The sequence below is a fragment of the Pundamilia nyererei genome, unplaced genomic scaffold (assembly GCF_000239375.1).
Source record: "Pundamilia nyererei isolate P.nyererei 1_Seehausen unplaced genomic scaffold, PunNye1.0 scaffold00036, whole genome shotgun sequence".
NCBI lineage: Eukaryota > Metazoa > Chordata > Actinopteri > Cichliformes > Cichlidae > Pundamilia > Pundamilia nyererei.
This window is the reverse complement of record NW_005187437.1, coordinates 96,737-117,551: the sequence shown is the minus strand read 5'-3', so window position 1 is coordinate 117,551 and position 20,815 is coordinate 96,737. Positions and strand designations below refer to the sequence as shown.

The 20,815-nt window shown below is 39.4% G+C and overlaps 1 protein-coding gene across 1 annotated transcript; it reads right to left on the bottom strand.

Annotated features, from left to right (window-relative positions):
- Positions 1-2,171: 2,171 nt before the first annotated feature.
- Positions 2,172-20,598, bottom strand: LOC102210714 (gamma-aminobutyric acid receptor subunit rho-2-like). Its single transcript, XM_005730174.1, has 10 exons — positions 20,343-20,598; positions 18,213-18,281; positions 17,207-17,313; positions 8,805-8,872; positions 6,652-6,875; positions 6,486-6,568; positions 5,210-5,350; positions 3,149-3,301; positions 2,766-2,974; positions 2,172-2,680 (listed from the first exon to the last, which is right to left on the bottom strand). Exons 1-10 carry the CDS (start codon positions 20,462-20,464, stop codon positions 2,366-2,368), a joined length of 1,491 nt encoding a protein of 496 aa, XP_005730231.1. The 5' UTR covers positions 20,465-20,598; the 3' UTR covers positions 2,172-2,365.
- Positions 20,599-20,815: the final 217 nt, after the last annotated feature.

Below are 20,815 nucleotides of genomic sequence, written 5' to 3'. Positions count from 1 at the left end.
AGTCTAATGTTAACTTCTAGTTACCTACATGATTAATGTCAATCATTGCTCTGAAATTAATTAAAAACAAAAAAATCTATCTTGTCAAAATATGTATATGAAAACAATGTTCACTTAAGGCGGTTCAAGTTGATTACATCACTGGTAAAGCTTTCTATGTTTTAAAGTTCTTTCTAAGAAAAATACATATAGGACGATATTATATTCCATGTCTTGCAGCATTCACCAACCAGTTTCTGTGTAAGCCCTGTTTCCTGCAACTTGCCTGCAATGACACATGGATCCAATACTGGTGCAAATAAATAATAAAACATTAAACAAATAAAATGTGGTGAATTTAAAAATCCTATAAATAGATAATCAAAATACTTTGTTCAGCAACAGTAATGAATTGTACTTTAAATAGTACTTTAAAAGTTCACTTAGTGCTTCAGTATCCAACTGCTTTGGACAAATTCAGATACATGACTCAGTCAAATCCAATGACTACAGAGGCAATAGCAGCCAAATTATATTCTCTTAATCTTTTTAGTCATGACAGTTGAGAGGTTCAGGTTGAAGTGTGTTATTCCAGGAAGCCTGGACAGGGGCTGGTTGCAGAGAGACAGGCTAGATTTAACTGTCCAAAAGTACTTTTGTTGTGCAAAATCTGCAGGTTAAACTTCCATCTAAATGAAGAGCAACTCCAACAAATCACAAGAAAATGAATAAATGTTTCTTTCCACAAATGATATTTAAATATTGGGACCTAGCTGCTCACTGATTCACTGGTCAGTAATACTAAACCATTGCAGAAAATGTGCTTATATGTTTTACAGATCAAACTGTGAAAAATAATGTGAAAAACCTTGACAAATTGAAAAAAATAGAAAACAGATTTTTTTGCAGGGTCTATACCCAACAACATAACATGCCTTGGGGCAACTGTTTTTGTAATTTGGGATTATATAAATACAGTAGAATTGAATTTAATAGAAACAGAAAACAACCATATTATTACCCACAGAGTATATTGCAAGAGTTCTTAGCAAGAGTTACCCCAGTTATCATGTTGACTTGGTAACAAAGGGATAGACCGTTGCTACTAATAGTAAACAACTAAGTTACACATGTTAGACAGAGTGAACAAAATAAAATTGAATAGAATATCAGTCCATCAGACTTCACTCATGTCAGACAATCTGACATATCTGATAATCACAAGTGAAAGTACCTTAACTGCAGATAGTGCAGTTCCATCAGGTAGTTGAGTTAAGGTTTATATGTGAGCCAGCATGAATGGCAGAGGTCTGAAATTTGCTCACCTAAATGGAATAAAAATTGTTTTTCATGGTATGTGTTACACCTGTACTTAATCTTTACAAGCCAAAATATTTGCTGTGAAAACAGTCTGTTTTAAAAAGTCCAAATGAACATTTGAGGTGGAATAAACCACTTAGATTATTTGTAAACTTGTAAACTGAGCTAAGTTCTATTTATTAAGCTGAAACTGTATATTACTGAAAGACCAACAAGGACAAAATTCAGTGGTGAGAGATTGTAGATGAAACTTTCTGCTGAAGTTACCATAAAACAGAACAAGATGCAAACAAGAATGTATCCAGGAAACTGACATCTTTGTGAAAGAGCTAAAAGTATCACCAGTGTTACCCTTAGGGTGCTGTAGCAAGCTTTTTAGGCTCAAGATGAACCTGTTTATTAGAGCAGCGGTCCCCGACCTTTTTTGCGCCACGGACCGGTTTATGTCTGACAATATTTTCAAGGACTGGCCTTTAAGGTGTTGCAGATAAATACAACAAAATAAAACCAGTACCGGTACTAAAAAAAAAGATTTATTCATAACACACGGGAAAAGACCCAGGGAAACCGAGTTAACTATAAAAAATAACAATAAAAACCGATAAAAGCCCTGAAGACCATAAATTTCACACCCGAGCCTCAACTCTTGCGGCCTGGTACCAAACGGCTCACGGCACCGGACCGTGGCTCGGGGGCTGGGGACCGCTGTATTAGAGTGAATGTGCAACCAGCCCCATGAGTTTTCTCTCAGCGTGACTTGGGTACATATTAGCTTGTGAGGCAGGAACAGGTCTTTTGCTGCCATGATGCCAGGTCTCTCTTGGAAATGAGTTTTGAATCTCAGTGAGATTTTTACCTGGATAATTAAAGGATTCATTAATAAAAATTAAAAAATAAGCTATATCGAATGTCCAGTTCAACAATGAAATGGGTAGATGTAGTATTCACTCCCAGATGTCTTTGATAGGCCATCCTGGCAAACTTGAACAGGTAAACCTCAGGCTTACGTCCAACAGAACGGTTTCACAGTAATTTTCTTTCACTACTACAATTTGAGCTAAAATTCTCAACAGTACACACACCAGTAGATCAGGTTGAAGAGGATATATGAGCCTGGGAAAATCATACGAGAATATGTGTCAATGGTGTGGGTGTTCTGAATGATCCGGAAGCCACGGATGCCCTTCTTCTTGGTGCCAGTGGACTCGTTGTCCAAAGACAGATGCACTACCATCTGTTCCTGTTTATCTGATATGTCCTCGGCAACCATCGAGGCTCTTGTGTATCCCGCCAGACTGTTGGCATCTTCCTCACTGTATGTCCCATCAAGCATCATGGTCTTGGTATGGGGCATGCCACATGTGCAAGGGAGTGTCTGGGACTAGGTGAAATAGACAAAAGGAATCATAATTAAAAAGGTTTGATCACTGTTTGAGATGTGTCAGTTTTGAAAAAGGTGCCTGTACCTGTTCCTTAACCTTTTCTCTGAGTTTGCGGTCTTTCCCATCCCTCAAAGTTGTCAGGTAGTTTACGGCAGCGTATTCTAGCACAGACAGGAAGACGAAGACAAAACTGACCCAGAGGTAAATGTCCACAGCTTTGATGTAGGAGACCCTGGGCATGGAAGCATTCACTCCAGTAATGATGGTGGACATGGTGAGCACCGTAGTTATACCTGAAGAGCATACAAGGTCTTGTTAGCGCAGCAGTCAATGAACTACAACAGAAGGTCGTTTTAATGGCCAAAAAGAGCTAACTGATTTCCATTTTCACATTTTCACATCTGATGTCCTTAGGAAACATATTCAGTTTTAGCAGGCAACAGTTACAATGATGCAGATCCTCTTACCTAATGAGACTCTGGCAGGGACAGCCCTGCGGTCAATCCAGAAGGACACCCAGGACAGCATCACCATTAGAGTAGCAGGGAAGTAGGTCTGCAGTAGAAAAAAGAAGATGTGACGCCGCAGCGTGAAGTTGATGTACAGACGGTTGTACCAACCTGGAGATAGAATAAGTGAGGAATAAGTAAAACACAATATACTTTTCGCTTTATGTGTTAGAGGTAAAACAGAAAAAAAACAAGGTAAAATGACAGAACATGAGGAAATTAACAATCAATTAACAATTAAAAGCTCTTGAAAGCTATTTGCTCTTTCCTTAGGTTGGAATGGAAGAAATTGCTTCTTCTCATGTGCTTTATAAACATAACAAGTTGAAGAGAGGAGTTTCTGTAATGAATTGATTGATTGCAGTGTTGTGTGGTGGCGTTTACAGAAAGGCAAGCAGAGATGATTATTAGCAACTTTATCACAGTCCATCTTCTCTGCATCATACATGTTAGGCAAGGTGGTTATTTAGAAGTAGAATGTGACTCAGAGCCTTCAGTTTTCAGGTTCCTCTTCTATGGAACCAGCTTCCAGTTTGGATTCAGGAGACAGACACTATCTCTACTTTTAAGAAAGAACTAGTGGCAGCAGATGGCCCCGCCCCTCCCTGAGCCTGGTTCTGCTGGAGGTTTCTTCCTGTTAAAAGGGAGCTTTTCCTTCCCACTGTCACCAAAGTGCTTGCTCATAGGGGGTCATATGATTGTTGGGTTTTTCTCTATATGTATTATTGAAGGGTCTACCTTACAATGCAAAGCGCCTTGAGGCGACTGTTATTGTGATTTGGTGCTGTATAAATGAAATTGAATTGAATTGAATGAAGGTGGTTAGCAACTGCAAACTTATCTGTTCTGCTGCTAAATCACTGAATCTTATTTACTTGCTAATGCTAGCTGAGTTTCCATAACACATTGAAATTGATCTAAGAGCAGCAAAAGTCTTAAGTTCCTTGAGGCAACTGTTGTTGGGATTTTGGACTATAGAAATAAAACTTAATTGAACTAAAAGCTGAGCCTCGCGTGCTCCTCTCTCAAGGACCAGAGATTTATCCACAATGCACATGTGCAAACCACCAGAATAAAGCTGCTGGCCTCTCAGCCTAGCCAGCTCCAGTCATTGTTACTGGGAGATGGACATGCCCTAAGAGACACACACTTTGCTACGAGATGAAATATGCACAGCTTCCAGCTGCAATATCTGACTGTGGCCACAAGATGGCAGTAATGTAAGGGCCAGATGTACATATCAATTGATAGACTAGGACTTTTTGACAGAACTGTCTGAGATGAAAATTGCTCTACTTTGGTAAGTTTTAACATATAAATTTCTATTTTTAGGTTTGACAAGGCAAATGCACTTGTACTGATGTACTGATGGATAGCCACTCTAATCTGTTTGCCACATGGGCACACAGCCTACCTGTGGGAACCAGAAATCTACTTATTACTTACCTATGTATTTTACTCAGAGACATCCGAATTAATTTATAACTTTGTTATGTTTGCATTGTGTTGCACTGTTTATTTATCTTTCTGTTGATATTCTGGCTCTTCATTAAATGAAACTACCATAAAAATAAGATATTTTTTTATTTCTTTGTAAGTCTTCAAACTGACAAATTTAGCAAGGAATCAAAGAGTTTTTTCCCTCCACTCTATGAACATGTTTTGGGATTTTTTTTTTAACTTGCCCCACTGAGGTTCAGCTCAGTCAGCAGGATGACTTCTGACTGTAATAGCTGGATCTGGCTGAGCCATCAGCAGACATCAGAGGAAATATGTAAACCTCTCCCAACTTAGTTTGGCTTAGTTTACTGATTAAACATGAAATTAACTCTAGAATCTCTCCCAGATAATCATAATGTTGATGCTAAAACAGGACTTTCATATATGGTAGTTTACAACAACTTCAGATTATTTCCCCTAAATCTTTGGTTTTTGTGGAGCAGTTGTAATAGTGACCAATCTAGTATTACACAAAATATGTATGTGTAAGTGAAATCTGGGTTTGTTTTCCTTCTCAACCTGTGCTGCTGTAGAAAGCCAGCCTGGAGGTAGTGTGAAACTTCTGAATCAGGAACTGAGACAGAGAAATCCTGTCATCTGTGCTCAGGGACTCATCGCCACTTTTCCAATAAAGCATCAGGTCCTCATCTGTGTAAGCATCTGCAGGACAGAAAGTAGGAATGGAAACAGCAGTCATCTGAATGAACATAGCTGGACCTGGATAAGCAAACAGAGCAAATTCATAAATTCAATAAAAGCTTGTATTCTGCTGATGGCTGAGTTTCAAATAAGAACTAAACTAATACTAATACTAATAATCAATTCATAATTTAGTAACCAAAGCCCCTTTTTGTTGTAGGTTTGCTCATTTACACAAAAATAAACAGTCTCTAATTTTTATGGTGTCTTTTTAATGAAGAAAGACAGAATATCAACCAAAAAGCTGGGAAGACCAAAGAGCTGTCAAAGGATATGAAGAACAAGGCTGTAGCTCTGCATGATGTTATAGAGGGCTACAAGAACATCAGCAAGAAACTCGGTGAGAAGGTGACACTTGTTGATGCAATTATTCGAAAATGGAAGAGTGGAGCTCAATGCAAGCTTTTACTTTATGGGGTGAAGACGATTATGACAAAGGTGGTGGATCGGCCTAAAACTACACGGGAGGAGTCTGTTAACGATCTGAAGGCAGTTGGGATCACAGTCAGCAAGAATACCATTAGTATAATACACTACACTGTAATGGACTGAAATTTTACAGCACCTAAAAGGTCTCCCCGCTCAAGAAGGCATCTGTGTAGACCCACCTTAATTTGGCCATGAACATCTAAACGATTCAGAGAAGGCGGGGGAGAAAGCGCTGTGGTCAGATAAAACCAAAATCGAGTTCTTTGGTATCAGCCGTGTTTGCAAGGAGAAATGCTGGGAATGACCCAAAGTCTCCTCCCCACAGTTAAACACAGATGTGGAAACATCATGTTGCGTGACTTTTTTCTGCTAAGGTAGATGACGACTTCACTGCATTGACACCGCAAATCTTGGATGACACCGTCCTTCTAGCATGACAGTCGCCTAAACCACACCACAAGGCAACAAAGGAGTGGCTAAAGAAGAAGCAAATTAACATCATGGAGGTGCCTAGTCAGTCTCCACTTTTGGTTTGGATTTTTGGTTGACATTCTCAAACTGTTAATTTCTTTGTGAGTGAACTTAGAGATTTAGCAGGGGATAAAATTATTATTTCCCCCACTGCATAGCAGCACAAGAAGGAGTCTCATGGTCTAAGAATACTTACAACTCTCCAGCTCCAGTGTACATGTCTGTGAGTCCAGAGGGAAACGACTAAAATCCATGTTGCAAGCTGCAGTAACTGTTACTCTGTGGAATTAAAGCAGAATATAAACCTTAGTAACTCTAGACAGGGGGCCCTTTCTTGCAAGGCATTTGTTTCCTGTCTTCACCTCAGACTGTATAGAACATGACCATCTGGGAAGACCCTTAACATGATGTTGTCAGTAGTGGTGTCGTGGATGAAGGACCTCTTGGAATGGACAAAGAACACATCAGGTACCCATATTTTCTTCACCAGGCGACCATCAAAGGTCATGCTTTTGTTTGTAGCGCTTGGGAATGCCAGCCTTTCATCTTTCCAGTAGTGCCTCAGGTACAGAGTCATGGTGAAGTCCTGAGATAATGGGAGAAAGAAGACAGCATCGGGATGAAAGGGTCTTGCTATCCCTAATTTATTGAATTTTTCCTGGGATTACATCACTGCAGCCAGTGGCTGCTGGATTATTGAAGTTGTTTACAGATAAATGTACAGTAAGCCAAAATGCTGAACATATGTTAACCAAGTACAGTCCACAGGCTTCATTTGGTCCTAGAATACCCTCGTTTTTTTCCTCCTTCATCCTCTACGTTGCTCTGCAGGCAGGAATGGTTACGCCCGTGCATGCCCCCCTCCACACCACAGATAATCTTTTGTCCTGTTCTCATAGTATTACAATTATATAACAACGGATTTATAATGACTAATGACTGTAGCAACATGTACTCTTGGCACCAAGTGAACAAGTACCTTTGATGTTGCATAAGACCAGTTTAAGGGCATGTCTGAGACTTTCACATGATTAATAACTTATGTCTACTAATCAGAGATGATTCCACCTTTAAAGATCTAAAGTATGTATTCTTGCATATTTCATCATCATATCCTTTATCCCCTCCAAATTGCTCACGTAAACTCAATCCCATGGACGGGTCAAAATATGGATCTTTTAAAAAGTATGTCAACTCTGCCCGTGATGCCTGGATGCTGCCAAATGTTATTCTGAGGATTGTGGCCATTTCCTTCCCAATAGCTGCACCCCCTACCAACATCCAGTATCGTTCAGGGTAAGTGGCATCTACCCAATAAATAGAGATATCTTCAGGAATTTGAGTTTGCCCAAAGTTTGTCTTCCAACCTTATCTGGGTTACAGGAGTGCCTGGCTCCTCCCACCTCCACTGAACAGAACAGCTTGGTTTGTGTTGAGCCTTATATCAGTAGCTGGCCCAAGGAAGAATGGCTTTGATGTGTCAATGTGTGTGCCAAAGCTGGGCTCTCAGATGATATCAGAAAAAAAAAATCACAATTTTTACTGATATCTCATTGATAACTCTGGGGACAACCAACCCCAAAGCAAGGTTGGTTGTCACAAAGTGTTAGTGTCACCGAATTAATTTTTATTACAATTAATTACAAAAATTTAAAACATACCCATTTTGAGCCAGTACCTTAAGCCTAATGAAGGAGTAATTATTGAAGGATGTTTCACTCATCAGCAGTTTATGTAAGAGTAAAAATGCCACCCCTGTTCTACCTACACTTAGCATATTTTAGCCATGGTCTCTCATAAATTAAACTTGGACAATGCTATATTTATTAAGCACTGGCAGATAAAATCTACCCCAATTCCAAGGCTTGACACACAAGTCATGTTAAGCTTGGGTGCTCACAGATAATGACCCTCTGTTTAAAGTCCACATTGTAACACGTTAAGTTGGTGAGACGGGACAGTTTGTGTGTTTGTGTTAAATTTGTGTTATGTTGTGTGATTAGTTTCATTTTTAGGCACTAAGAACTGCTTAGCAAGATTATGGCATGGTTGAAAATTTGCCCCCGGCTGCACATGATACTTATGCTGTGTGTCTAATTGAGGTACCAAGTGGACTGTTGGGATTATTGCCATAACCTGTTGTGTTTCACACTTCCTTCATTGCAGTAATGAAACCACTTTTTTTATATAGCTCCAGACATCTGGACATTACTACAGCAGTCTCCTACCAGCTCTGGAAATTTTGATGTCCAAGTCACTGGCACTGTTTTGTGTTTGTGCCACAAATTTAGGTGACGAGATGCTGGGTGCACTACAAGAACCAGCAGTTTCCATAATCACTATTCCAGTATTCTAAATGAATGGGGTCACATGTCTGATAACACAGTCAGTTTTGCATGTCTCTTAAACTTCAGTGTCAATTAAACATTCAGCCTTACAGGTACTTTATCCAAATACTTGTTAAGCTACATTTTGTGTAATGCAAATTTACATTTAATGCATTTAAAATACTTACCATGTCTACCTCTGATATGCTGTCCAAACTCTCCACCTGAACGTCCACCCCAACAGGGACAGCTGGACCTTCAGATATAAACAAACAAATCTGAAGTGGTGCCAAAAGTACATACATTCTGTACTTAAGCAGATACTAGTGTTAAAAATACTCCAGTAAAAAGTTGAAGTACTATTTCAACTTCTTTACTCAAGTATGAAAAACTATCGGCTCTGAAATGTACTCAGAGTAAGAAAGTAAAGTAGCTCCTTGAAGAACATTTTTACTACCTATTTTTATGCAACTGAATCCTGTGCTATATTAATGCCATGATAAAATAACATTGGTATATAAGAATACCAACTTCATTTCAGTCTAAATTTTAATTCTAATACAGGTCCTCAGCTTGAATCAGTTAAGTGGAACAAAATAAAAACATAGCTCTGTTTTCTGTTGCCTGCGTTGTAGTGGCTGATTTTGCCTATAAACAGGAAAATGAGCAGGGAAGAGGTTAAAGCAGATTTGTTAAAATCAGTTCAATAAGAACATGTAATTAAAAGAATGAATTGATTTATTGATGAACAGAAGTTAGACAGATGTATTTAGTGGTTAGACTCCGATGGCTCGTCTTGGCAGAACGGAACCCCAGCTGTGAAAGGGACAGGGATGTTCAGTGCTCTTTGAGGATTTACACAACTGAACTGAACAAGATATGAGCAGATGTTTCATGAGGTGTCCTGGCTGATTTCCATCCTCTACACGGACAGTACACTGTTTATGCTTTATATTATACACTCTACAGCTGGTAAGGTTGAATAACAGAACAGCAGAACAGCATGAGAGAGGTGTGGAGTGGCATGAAGACTGTGGTGGGGCATAGCCTGCGGTGTCATGCAGGGAAGGTGGACATACCTGCACGGCATCCGCAATCACTTAAATATGGTACTGGGCCCTGCAGTACTGTTGTTGTTGTCAGTGTGTGTGGCTGGCAGCGAAAGAGAGCTGCAGCCAACTGTGTGTATACAGCAACCAGCAAATAAATGATGCTGCAAAGCATGAAGGTGCACCCGAGTCTGCTGTGGGTTTGTTACAAAGACAATCACTGGATTCAAGCCATCCAACAGCAGGGGAGCTGGTGGTGGTGAGGACAGAGCCAACGAGTAGAATGTGCTTTTCAACAGATTCAACACTGCAGTGAATGCTCAGCCCCCTACTGACTTGCCTGTAGCCACACCACTGTCTCTCCCTCCCTCTCAACACTGCATCGTTGCCTCCTTTTTGAGTCCTGACACCCCTCCCCCACCTATCACACTAACGACCAGGTTCAGAGGCAAATGAGGAGACTCCACTCAGGCAAGTTTGCTGACCAGACGGGGTGAGTCCTCATGTTCTCAAGGCTTTGTCGAGTCTTTCATAAACTGTTCATGTTGAGTATGAGTCTGCAGAGGGTCCCAGTGCTGTGGAAGATGTCATGCCTCGTCCCTGTACCAAAGACGCCACGTTCCAGTGGTCCCAGGATTACAGGCCTGTGGCACTGACTTCCCACATCATGAAGACCTTGGAAAGACTCATCCTTGACCAGCGACCTATAGTCAGACCACATCAGGATCCCCTTCACTTCAGAGGAGCTGAGGACACCATCATCTACCTACTCAGTCGTGTCTACACCCATCTGGACCAGCCAGCGAGCACTGTGAGGGTCATGTTTTTCGACTTTTCCAGTGCATTCAATGCCATCAGACTAATCCTTCTGGGTGATAAGCTGACAGCGATGTAGGTGGATGTGTCTCTTGTGTCCTGGATTGTTGATTATCTAACAGGAAAACCACAATGTGTGCATCTTCAACATTGTGTTTCTGACAAGGTGATCAGCAACACAAGGGCACCACAAGGGACCATCCTCTCCCCCTTCCTCTTCACCCACTACACCACAGACTTCAGCCACTGCACAGAGACCTGCCATCTTCAGAAGTTTTCTGAAGATAGCACGAGCAGAATCATCTGCAGCTCAATGTGACAATGACCAAAGACTTGACTGCAGACTTTAGGAGGACCAGGAAACCCGTGACCCTTGTTTTAATCCAGGGGATCGATGTAGACATTGTGGAGGACTATAAATACTAGATAGATAAGTACACATAGATAATGAACTGGACTGGGTTAAAAACACCACTGCACTCTACAGGAAGGGCCAGAGTCGTCTCTGAGGACTTTGAACATCTTTTGGACAGTGCTCAGGATTTTCTATCAGTCTGTTGTGGTCGCTGCCATCCTCTATGCTGTTGCATGCTGGAGCAGCAGGTTGAGGGTTGCAGATGCCAACAGACTCAATAAACTGACGACAAGGCCAGTAATGTTGTGGGGACGGAGCTGGACTCGGAGACGCAGATGTTGTCCAAGACAAGGACAATGTTGGACAATACCTCCGACTCGCTCCATGATGTGCTGGCCAGTCACAGGAGCATGTTCAGTGGGAGACTTAGATTACCCATAATGCACCACTCAACATCACAGGAAATCATTCCTGCATGTGAATATCTCTGTACAACTCCTCCATCTAATGCACAGTACACAGTGCAATAGTTACACATTCTTTTGCATATGTTCTACAGTAAAATAACAAATAACAACGTTTTACAGTTTAGAGTAAATGTCTGTTATATATTTAATCTCTGTAATATTCTGGATATTTATAATTGAGCTATTTGTATATATATTAGAGCTATTTCTTATATTTCTTACTGTAATATATTGTATTATTTCATTAGTTCAGTCTGTTACTGTTGTTATCTTGGAGCAACAGTAACCCACATAATTTCCTTAGGAATTATCAAAGTATTCTGATTCTGAATTTACTGAATGAATCTCAACATCATCAGTTTAACTTCAACTTAATCACTGCTAGCCTTTATGTACCTAACTGACCATGAGCACCACAACTGCTGTGCACCAGTCCGACACACTATTCTTTACTTTGAATCTGTCACAGTACAGCAAACTAACCTGTTTATTGTGCAGTAACCTGCAAAGTATTTTCATGCAACCTTTCAATAGCACAGTCTACCTTCTCAACATGAAAAAATGCAATGACCCATTTGAAATTACCTGCCACTTTATGTTCACTCTTCTTCTATAGCTGGTACTGCAACTGCAGTTTATGGAAACATGCAGTTGTTCTGGTATTGTGCCAAAAAATAAAATAAAATAAAATAATAACAATGATAATAAATGAATAAATAAACACTGGCCCACTTTAACCTCTGACTATGGCACATCCCTTTCACCCTTTGTGATTAATACATGAACGGGACTGTCTCCTGTGTTACTGTTTAGGCTCAAATCACTGTGATTTTTAAAGTTAAAATAACACATTAAACCAAAGGTAACAAGTCTGTTTTGAAAATGTAAGGAGTAGAAATTACAGATACTTCTTAAAAAATTAAGGGAGTAAAAGTAAAAATTACAGTACAGTTCAAATACTTCATTACCTCCCACCTCTGTAAATAGTATATTACAACACTGGAAATAAGACAATGAGAATAAGTAGAACCTAAAGTACTTTCATTATTGTCTTTAGTCTTTATTGCCCAAGGATAGAAACTGTGCAGGCACATATCTGTGCACAGAGGAATAAGCACACTTAAAAAGCTATTTACAAATTAATAATAGTGAAGACATCTATTAAAATCACATTGCTTTTGAAACTTTATCCAAAAAGCTAGAACCCTGTGCATACTGTAAATAAAAAGAGGTACAGATGATTTTCTAATATTCTCTATATTCAACTGAAATAATAAAATGGAAAAAGTAACCAGATTGTCACTGACATTTGAAATCCTGCAAACCAATTTTAAATTTGTTGTTAACATATTTCAAAGATGCTAAGACAATGATTACAAGCCCAGGAAACATGCTACCTTAAAAAAAAAACCTTATTAAGTTCACCTTGACCTTAATAAGTAAGTAATTAATAGTAATAGTTCATCGTAATTCAAAAGACTGAACAAGGCCTATACAAAAAGTTTAACCAGTAAATAATAGTATTTCTCATTGCCAAACTGCAAAAAAACTAGATTTCATCATCTATAGTACAAATTCTTAGAGAATCAAGAAAAATCTGTGCATAAAGGTCAAGCTGAAATAATTGGCTAGCAGGTAGCACTGCTGTCATGGTCCAGGGTTGCTGATCCAGTGTTTTAAGTTTTTGTTGTAGACTTATTCTTCTTTCTTTTGGATTTAAAAGATGACTTATGGTCAAATTTTGTAATATTTAGTTTTGAGTATAATATTTTGTAGTGCATCTGAGTTCTGTTTTAAGATTTTGGTTTCTTATTTTATTATGTTATATATCTGTCGTGTCCAGTCTGTCCCAGCTTCGTCTTTTTGTTTTGTCGTCACTGTCTCCTGTGACATGTCAGTCTTGTCTCCTTTTTTATTTACCTTTCTTGTTCCCCCATAATGTCCCTGTATCTTTCTGTCTTGTCTCCATGGTCCCTGTTAAACTGTGTCCAGTTTCTATGTCATAGTCTTGGTTGCAGTGTTAGTTTTATTTTGACAGTCCCTCATCTTGTGTGCATTATATTTGGTTTTGCTTCCCCTTGTTTAATTAGTCAGATTCAATTCAGCTGTGTTTGCAGGTGTTGGCACTCTGACATAATCACCTCTTGTTTATTTAAAGCCTCGGTTTGCTTCTGTTATTTGTCACGTCCACCCTCAAGCTGTGTCTCTCGCTGTGTGCCTCCAGTTAGGTGCCTCTCGTCAGATTATTTGTTCCTGCTTTATGTTATGTTTACTTTGAAGTTCTCAGCAGTAAAGCTCCTTTTGAATTTTAAATCTTGCTTTGTGAATCCTGCAGTTGGGCCCTACTCTCAACACCACACAGTGGAGCCTTGACAACAGCTTTAAGAAGCGACCTAGATCTATATTGACTCAGAAACTCTTCTATAAACTATTGCTTATGAACACAGTTTGGCACTGCATCCACAAATGCAAGTTTAAACTCCAGCAGGAAAACACAAGATCTCAAAGTTGAACACTGTCCTGAAAATGTCTTCCTTTTGGCCAGACTCTGGTCTGACCTAAACGAAGACATGTTGAAAACGATGGACACCGAATCCTGAGGGGTAAGGTCTATGGTGCACTAATGCACATTTGGTAACTTGCACATCTGTAAAGGCAACAATAAAACTGAACTATGCACAGGCATTTTTTTCCATGCTTATATCAGTAAGATGATGACAAACTGGACATCCAACAACATGGCCCCATGGCAAAACAGCATGCCTGCCTACAGTTCCCACTGAAATTATTGGGTACATTTTGAAATTTAAAAAAAAAAGAAGCCAGTGAGGGCCCCAAAGTGTTGAGCAGCTGAAATTCCACAACAGACAAGAACTTTTGGCTTTCATAACTATAGCATATTGTCTCATGAATGGGTAAGTGTCTAACTGTTTGTTTCTGATGACACAAACTAAGTGTGCTAAGATCTTCTTTGATTTCAATAGAAATGTGACATCAGATGTGATGCAGTCACTCTTATGATCTGCAAACTTGCTTTCAGTGCATTCCTTACACAATCCTAAAATAACAGGCTGGAGTATCCCGTTAAAGCCAGTAGTAATAACTGGTAATTTCACATGAAAGGTTGAGTTAGGCAGAACACAGCATTCTCATGTTTGTTCCTCTGTGTTGTTTAGCTGATGAGATGATTATATTTAAGGCCAGTCTGGGATTTAGAGGGATATGGAAGAGTATCCTAGCAGGCTCATAACAGATAGAAACAAATTCACACAGCAGTCTGTCGTTTCTGTATGAAAGTCACATTGGCTGCTGTGGTGTTGTTAATCTCTGCAGCAGTGAGAGAGTCAGCCTTACATAACTGGTTGCACAGCAAAGCTGCTACCTGGAAGAAGGGATAGTAACTCGTGCCCAGCTCCAGCTGTCAGTGTTCTCCCCTCTCTTACTCACATCATATGTCACATGTCACGTTCTGGACTCACTATAACTCCTCCTGAAGACACGCCCCTTCAGCTGACATAACACTAGATGCCTGCAGAGAAAAAGCCTCAGCTAGCAGTGCTTTTGGAGCAGGATTGCCTAATTTCTGGCTACAGTCAAAGTCCATTTTGAGCCAAACAGAGTGACAAGGAAATAGCGGTGGTCTATCCAGAGGACGAATACAAGTTTTCATGTTCAATAAATTACTGAGAATGTAAAGCAGGTATCCGTTCTTCTTCCAAACATTTATAGACTGATGAGATAGTTGCATGAAGTGTCCTATGTGTGGATTTGCCCACAAATCAAAAGTGCATCATCACTATGGATCCATCATGCTACATTCGTGCTGTGGAAATGTGTTTGATTTCTTATTTTTTGGTATATTTGTCACAAATACATGTTTGAGATCACAAAACAGTATGTACAAAATGTGCCACAGTGTTGGCGTGATAGGTTTTCACCCAGGGAACCCGGGTTTGCATTTCCTGTTAGTTTAACTTTTGTTTAAAATTTTAAAAATACATAAACATATATACGTTTTCGGTTACTGTTGCTGTTAGATTGGAGTCATACAACTGTGTAATCTCTTTTGTAAAGATAAGGAAAGTCTAGTCAACTAGTAGACTAACATTTGCTCATTCTAGAGTAAAATTATTAAACAGATTTTATTAGTAGTAGTAACGCATATGCTTTTACAAGTTTGTTTCTTGGGATGAGCCTTTCGTTTTCATTTCTCCATTATCATCAGTAAATTTCAGCTCATGTCATAGGGAGAAATACTTTTGCTGTATGGCCTATGGAGCTCTAAGGACCTTGGAAAGAAAAGCGACTGGACTTCTTTAAGTTTCTTGAAGACATTTCACCTCGTATCCAAAAAGCTTCTTCAGATTTAAGGGCAATTGTTGGAGAGTCCAAGGTATTTAAGCCCTAGTGGGGGTGTCCCACTATTATTGACCCACTGCTAATCCTGTGCCTCAGCACATGTGGGGCTGCTATTTATCTAGTTCTTTTGTGTGCTAAATTGACCAAACCCAAACCAAAAAACCAAACCCCTCCATCAATCTTTCCTTTGTTTCTATCTATTCAAATGGTGCAGTGCGGATTTTAAGGAGTGTCTCCCTACATACATAATGTGATTGATTCTGAAGCATGAGTTCATTTTTAAATACTAATCAACTGCTTTTTATTTTTTCACATATCTAAGATTGCAGCTGTAATTTTTCCTAGTCAGCCTTAGTTTTGAGAGCTTGAATTATTATCTTGTCCGTTCACCAGAATAGAGAGAGAAAACACTTTGTCCATTCCATGCTGAACTCTGTGTGGATTAACAACTGTAAATCCACTGTTGGTTGACTGTGCTTAGATTAGACAACTAGGCCTGTGCATTAAGCAGTGATTTTACTCTGCTGCGAACATAGACACAGACAGCTGGAGGAATAATCATTCCTGTTATACTTCTTTGAAGTCTTTGCAACACATGCATATTAAGTGCATTGCATTGCCTGTGGAACATAAAGTCCCCGCTGATGGGGCCGCACATTCCTAAAGAAATTGTCATGCACGTAGATGTCCACTCCAAACCTCATGCTCCATGTCTAATGATGACATTTATGCAAACCTTGGCAGTTCACAGACAATGAAAATGTAACACACAGTAAAACCAGAAAGAAATCCCACTGCAGAGTTCCTCAGAGTGACATTGGTGACATAAAAACCAGACCGTCTCAATACTACAAATAGAACCAATCCATACAAATGTATCTGCCCTGTTTTGTAGACAGTCATGAAGGTGGAGCTACATAAATACATTGCAGATTGATGTCATATGAAATATTCCAAATATTTCACCAAACTGTCTGCTACTGTTCATCTATTAAATGTGTCTCACCACAGTCCAATGGGAGCAGTGCAGGTGCTTTAATTATAAGCACAGAAACCTTATTAGCTCTCCTTATACACTGCTGACGATAAACCTTGTGTACTGTCACACTCTGATATACATTTTAGAAGCAGTTCAAACACTAAACACTTCTTTCATTAGTTACACTCCAGTCGCTACTTTTAAAGCCAGAAGGGACTGCAACAGCTGGTGCAGACTTTGACTTCTTCCTCATTTAAATGACTGCACAAGAGTCTCACAGGAGTCACGTGTTAAAGAGCACAAGTGATCATGGAATGAATCTTTTTTTAAACTAAGGGTTACAAGGGTCAGTCAAGAAGGAAAGAGTCAGAGTGGTATCAACATTGACTTTAGGTTGAACAAAATTTGGAGAAATAGACTGGGAGACTATGTTAGTGAAGCGCTGAGCTGACATATCCAGTTGCCTCTGTAGGTTTTCTATATTTTTCAGAAAACACGTGTTTTTAAAGAAATCAAGAACACATTACTCTTATCATGATGGAAATTAGCAGCTATTGGAGCTTACCTGCAAATGCGGGCCTCATGGTGAAATCGTGTTCATCAATGCGCAGGAGGTGGCTGGTCTTTACCTTCCGGCTTTTAGTTCCATCCACAACTTTCTTTGATAGAGGACTGATGACAAAAACCAGACAGAGAAAAAAAGGGGAACTAAAAGATAGGATTAAGAAGTAGTGAACGTTTGCTAAAAGCAAAAACTGTCAGGTGCCCATGACTCAAATCATTCTTACTCCTCATATTCGTCAGTAAATGATTCCTTCATATTGATCTTTCAATTTAGCAGTGGTGAACAACATCCACAATCCTCACTCATTGCAAAACACATACCACATTTTCTATGAACCCAACAGGCTGATGATTCACAGCTGAACATTTGGGCTAAATTAGAAGGAGACTGCTGTGTGACAAAATAAGTCAATAGTTCAGTTGTGTAACCAGCTTATTATTACTTATTACCTTTATGATTTAAAACTAAATGACCTCTGCCTACATGTGTGAGCTGAACCTGTCACCCTGGTTGCCTAGAAACCTCAACTTCCTAATGTGATAATTTGTCTATACTAGGCCAAACCATCAGCTTTCCTAACTCTGACTAAAGAAAGGACAAAGAAAGTAAAGATGAAATCAAGAAGTAGTACCACATGAGACTCTAAAAGTCGTGTGCTGTTTATTAATGCGGACGTTGTCACCCTTAAACTAGAAAGACTGCTGTTGTTTTATTAATGGTCACAATGATAATTCTGTTAGGAACAAACAACCATTACACTATCCAAACAACAATAAATAAAATAAAATAATATCTCATATCTTTTCAAACTTTGCTTTTATGACCCGTAATTAATTTGCAAATATTTTTTCTTGAAATTTACAAATGTAATTGTGATTGAGTGTGATGAATACATTTATAATTATAATTATTATTATGGAAAGATTGTGGTCACAGTTAAAAACAAATGTGAACAATTAATTGCAACATTGGAATGTTGGGCATAAAAGACAAATGTGTTACACACCTGTCCTCCATCCTGGTCTCGGAGCCTGGCCTTACAATAACAACAGTGTCAGGTGTTCCAGCAAGTTCCCTATAAGACATATATTTATATTCAAATGAAAAACATTTAGGAACTTTGTGCAAAAATAAAAGTCAACTAAATTAAATCACACAATATATTGCAAAGTTACAAAATATAACACAATAAATCTAATACATATAAATAGCTCAATTAATAAAGACATTTTACTCTTAAATCTTGTGGGAGGTGAGTTGTTGCAAGTTAAAGTCACACAGTTAAATGCAATGCAAAGGTTGATGGATGCACATTTCTGAATTTTGGTGACAAAATAACACACTATACTAAGTTGCTGTCACTTGTGGTATGAATGGATCAAAACACTCCTAGAGTACCCATAGCCTCACATTCTTAATAAAGTAGTTGAGTTTTCGTTCTGTCTCTCTAGATAAAAGGTACACTGCTTCGTTTTGCTGCAAAATACTCCATTTCAGTGAGTATTTTAGGGCACTCACCCAGAACATCAGGGTGCCTCATTGATAGGTTTTATTAATTTATGAACAACAATGCAGCTCTGTCGCACAGAGGAACGAAAGGGATTTTGGTATATACACTGCATGTTTGTCAAGACTGACACTGAATTGCTTTAGACATATGGAGAGGAGCGATGCTAGATATGTGTATAGGAAAAGATTGAATGGATGAGCTATTGTGGTGACCCTTATGAGTTGCAACCAACTCTATTTACATATAAAATGAAGGAAGAAAAGCAGTTAGCAAGTGTCCAAATAATTATGATCCACAAACACTGTAAGAGCCCAATTTGAGGTACAGCAAAAAAAAAAAAAAAAAACGAGTATTAAAATACCCTGAGAAACTACTGGATGGGCAAAAGGGACACAGGGGAGACACAGGGGAGACACATAGCATGACGGTTTATGACACGACCAGGAACTGAGGGAAACTGGGGGATTAAGTACACATGTGACATAATTAACTGGAGCTGGAACACACAAGAAAACAGAGCTAAATCTGAGAAACAAGACTGAAACTAAGCTGAGCACAAGGCACACAAGACCAGGGACTGGTGGTAAAATAAGACAGGAAGTGCAGAATGTAGACTTGACATGTAAACAGCCAGAGAGAATGCTGATATACAAGAGGGATGCTTGGAAGGAAAAAACACAAAGATGTGATTAAGACAAACTGGACATGAGGGGGAACTAGCTGAGACTAGAAACTAGAAATATCCATAAGTCAACTATGAACAATGGGGCATAATACTAAACATAGGGGGAGACTTAAAATGAGAAGCTGGAAGGAAATCATAACATCAGAACTCAGAACTGAATCAAGAACACACAAAAACTGGGGGAAACAGGAACTATGACACATGTGAAATCAGGAATAATCAGCAACAGATCAACAATGAAAAGGAAAACTGAATTATTACGGAAGAAACTAAAGGAAACGTGAGTCTGTAATCAGACGTTACACGATCAGCATCAGTAACTTGCACAGCTTGTTAGCCAAAGAGATTAAATCCAGGATATAGAGTCATGGAGTGCTCCTGGTAGAGAGCTGACAATCAGCGAACGATAGCAGCTAAATAACAGGCAGAATGATAATTCCTAAAATTCTTGCCCCCCACGGACCCGTTCCTGCTCCCTTCACAGAAGTCCTGATAACTGAAATAACATCTGTATAACACGCTGTATCTCCAAGCATGGTTTTCTTTGCTGTAGATGATTTCACGAAGCTCGAGGACAGCGGATTGCTGTTCTGTGGCTGCTTTTTACGCACGGTTTGGTTGCATAAACACACAATTAGTTGCCATTCAAAAATGAACCGGACTGCAAATTGGTAAAATGTATTTAGCCACGGGGAATTTACACTTGAATGCTGTGATTCTGTGTGTTCGTAGAAAGAAAGACTAAAGACTTAAATATGCTGTTCAGTGCCACACTAATGTTTTAATATGATGGATGAACCACGAGTGAATTATCTAGACGTGCAAAAAGATTTACGTCACATTGCTGTTTCATTTCATTTGGGGTTTTTGTTGTTGTTGTTGTTGTTGTTGTTTTTTTCTTTTTCTTTTTACTTTAAAATACAACGAAACAGAGAACTTACTTTGCTGGCTTATGAGTCCCGGCCGGTGCCGACCACCGTTTTTTCCTACTTCTGTGTTTCCGGCATTCCCCGATCAGACTCACACACAAAACTAGAAGCAGGACCCTGGTGTAACGCGGCATGATGAGTTAGAAGTCCAGCTGAGAGTCGATTAGCGACGTTTTCCTTCCACGCGCAGCACCCTCCGTGAGCCGTACCATGTTTCTGTCTAAAGCAGGAAGACAATCGAGCTTGAGAGTCTAGAGACTGTGGTGAAGGAGTGCGCCAGCTGCTTCGCAGAGAGAGACTGATGGTGAAGACTGAAAAGCGCTGTGATTGGTCATCAAACTCCAGAGGTGCTTTTCGTGGATAGGAGCGCGCAGCTTCAGGACCGCATGTAGCGTCACATGAAATAATCAAATATATAAACAAGCACATAAACATAATGAACGCCTGACGAGCTGGGAGTGATCGTTGTATTAATATTTAAAAAA

Coding starts and splice junctions, on each gene's coding strand:
- LOC102210714 (XM_005730174.1), bottom strand. CDS start 20,464: ATGCCGCGTTACACCAGGGTCCTGCTTCTAGTTTTGTGTGTGAGTCTG. Junction 6,569..6,651: donor CATGTTCTATACAGTCTGAG/GTGAAGACAGGA, acceptor TTAATTCCACAG/AGTAACAGTTACTGCAGCTT. Junction 2,681..2,765: donor GAGAAAAGGTTAAGGAACAG/GTACAGGCACCT, acceptor TATTTCACCTAG/TCCCAGACACTCCCTTGCAC.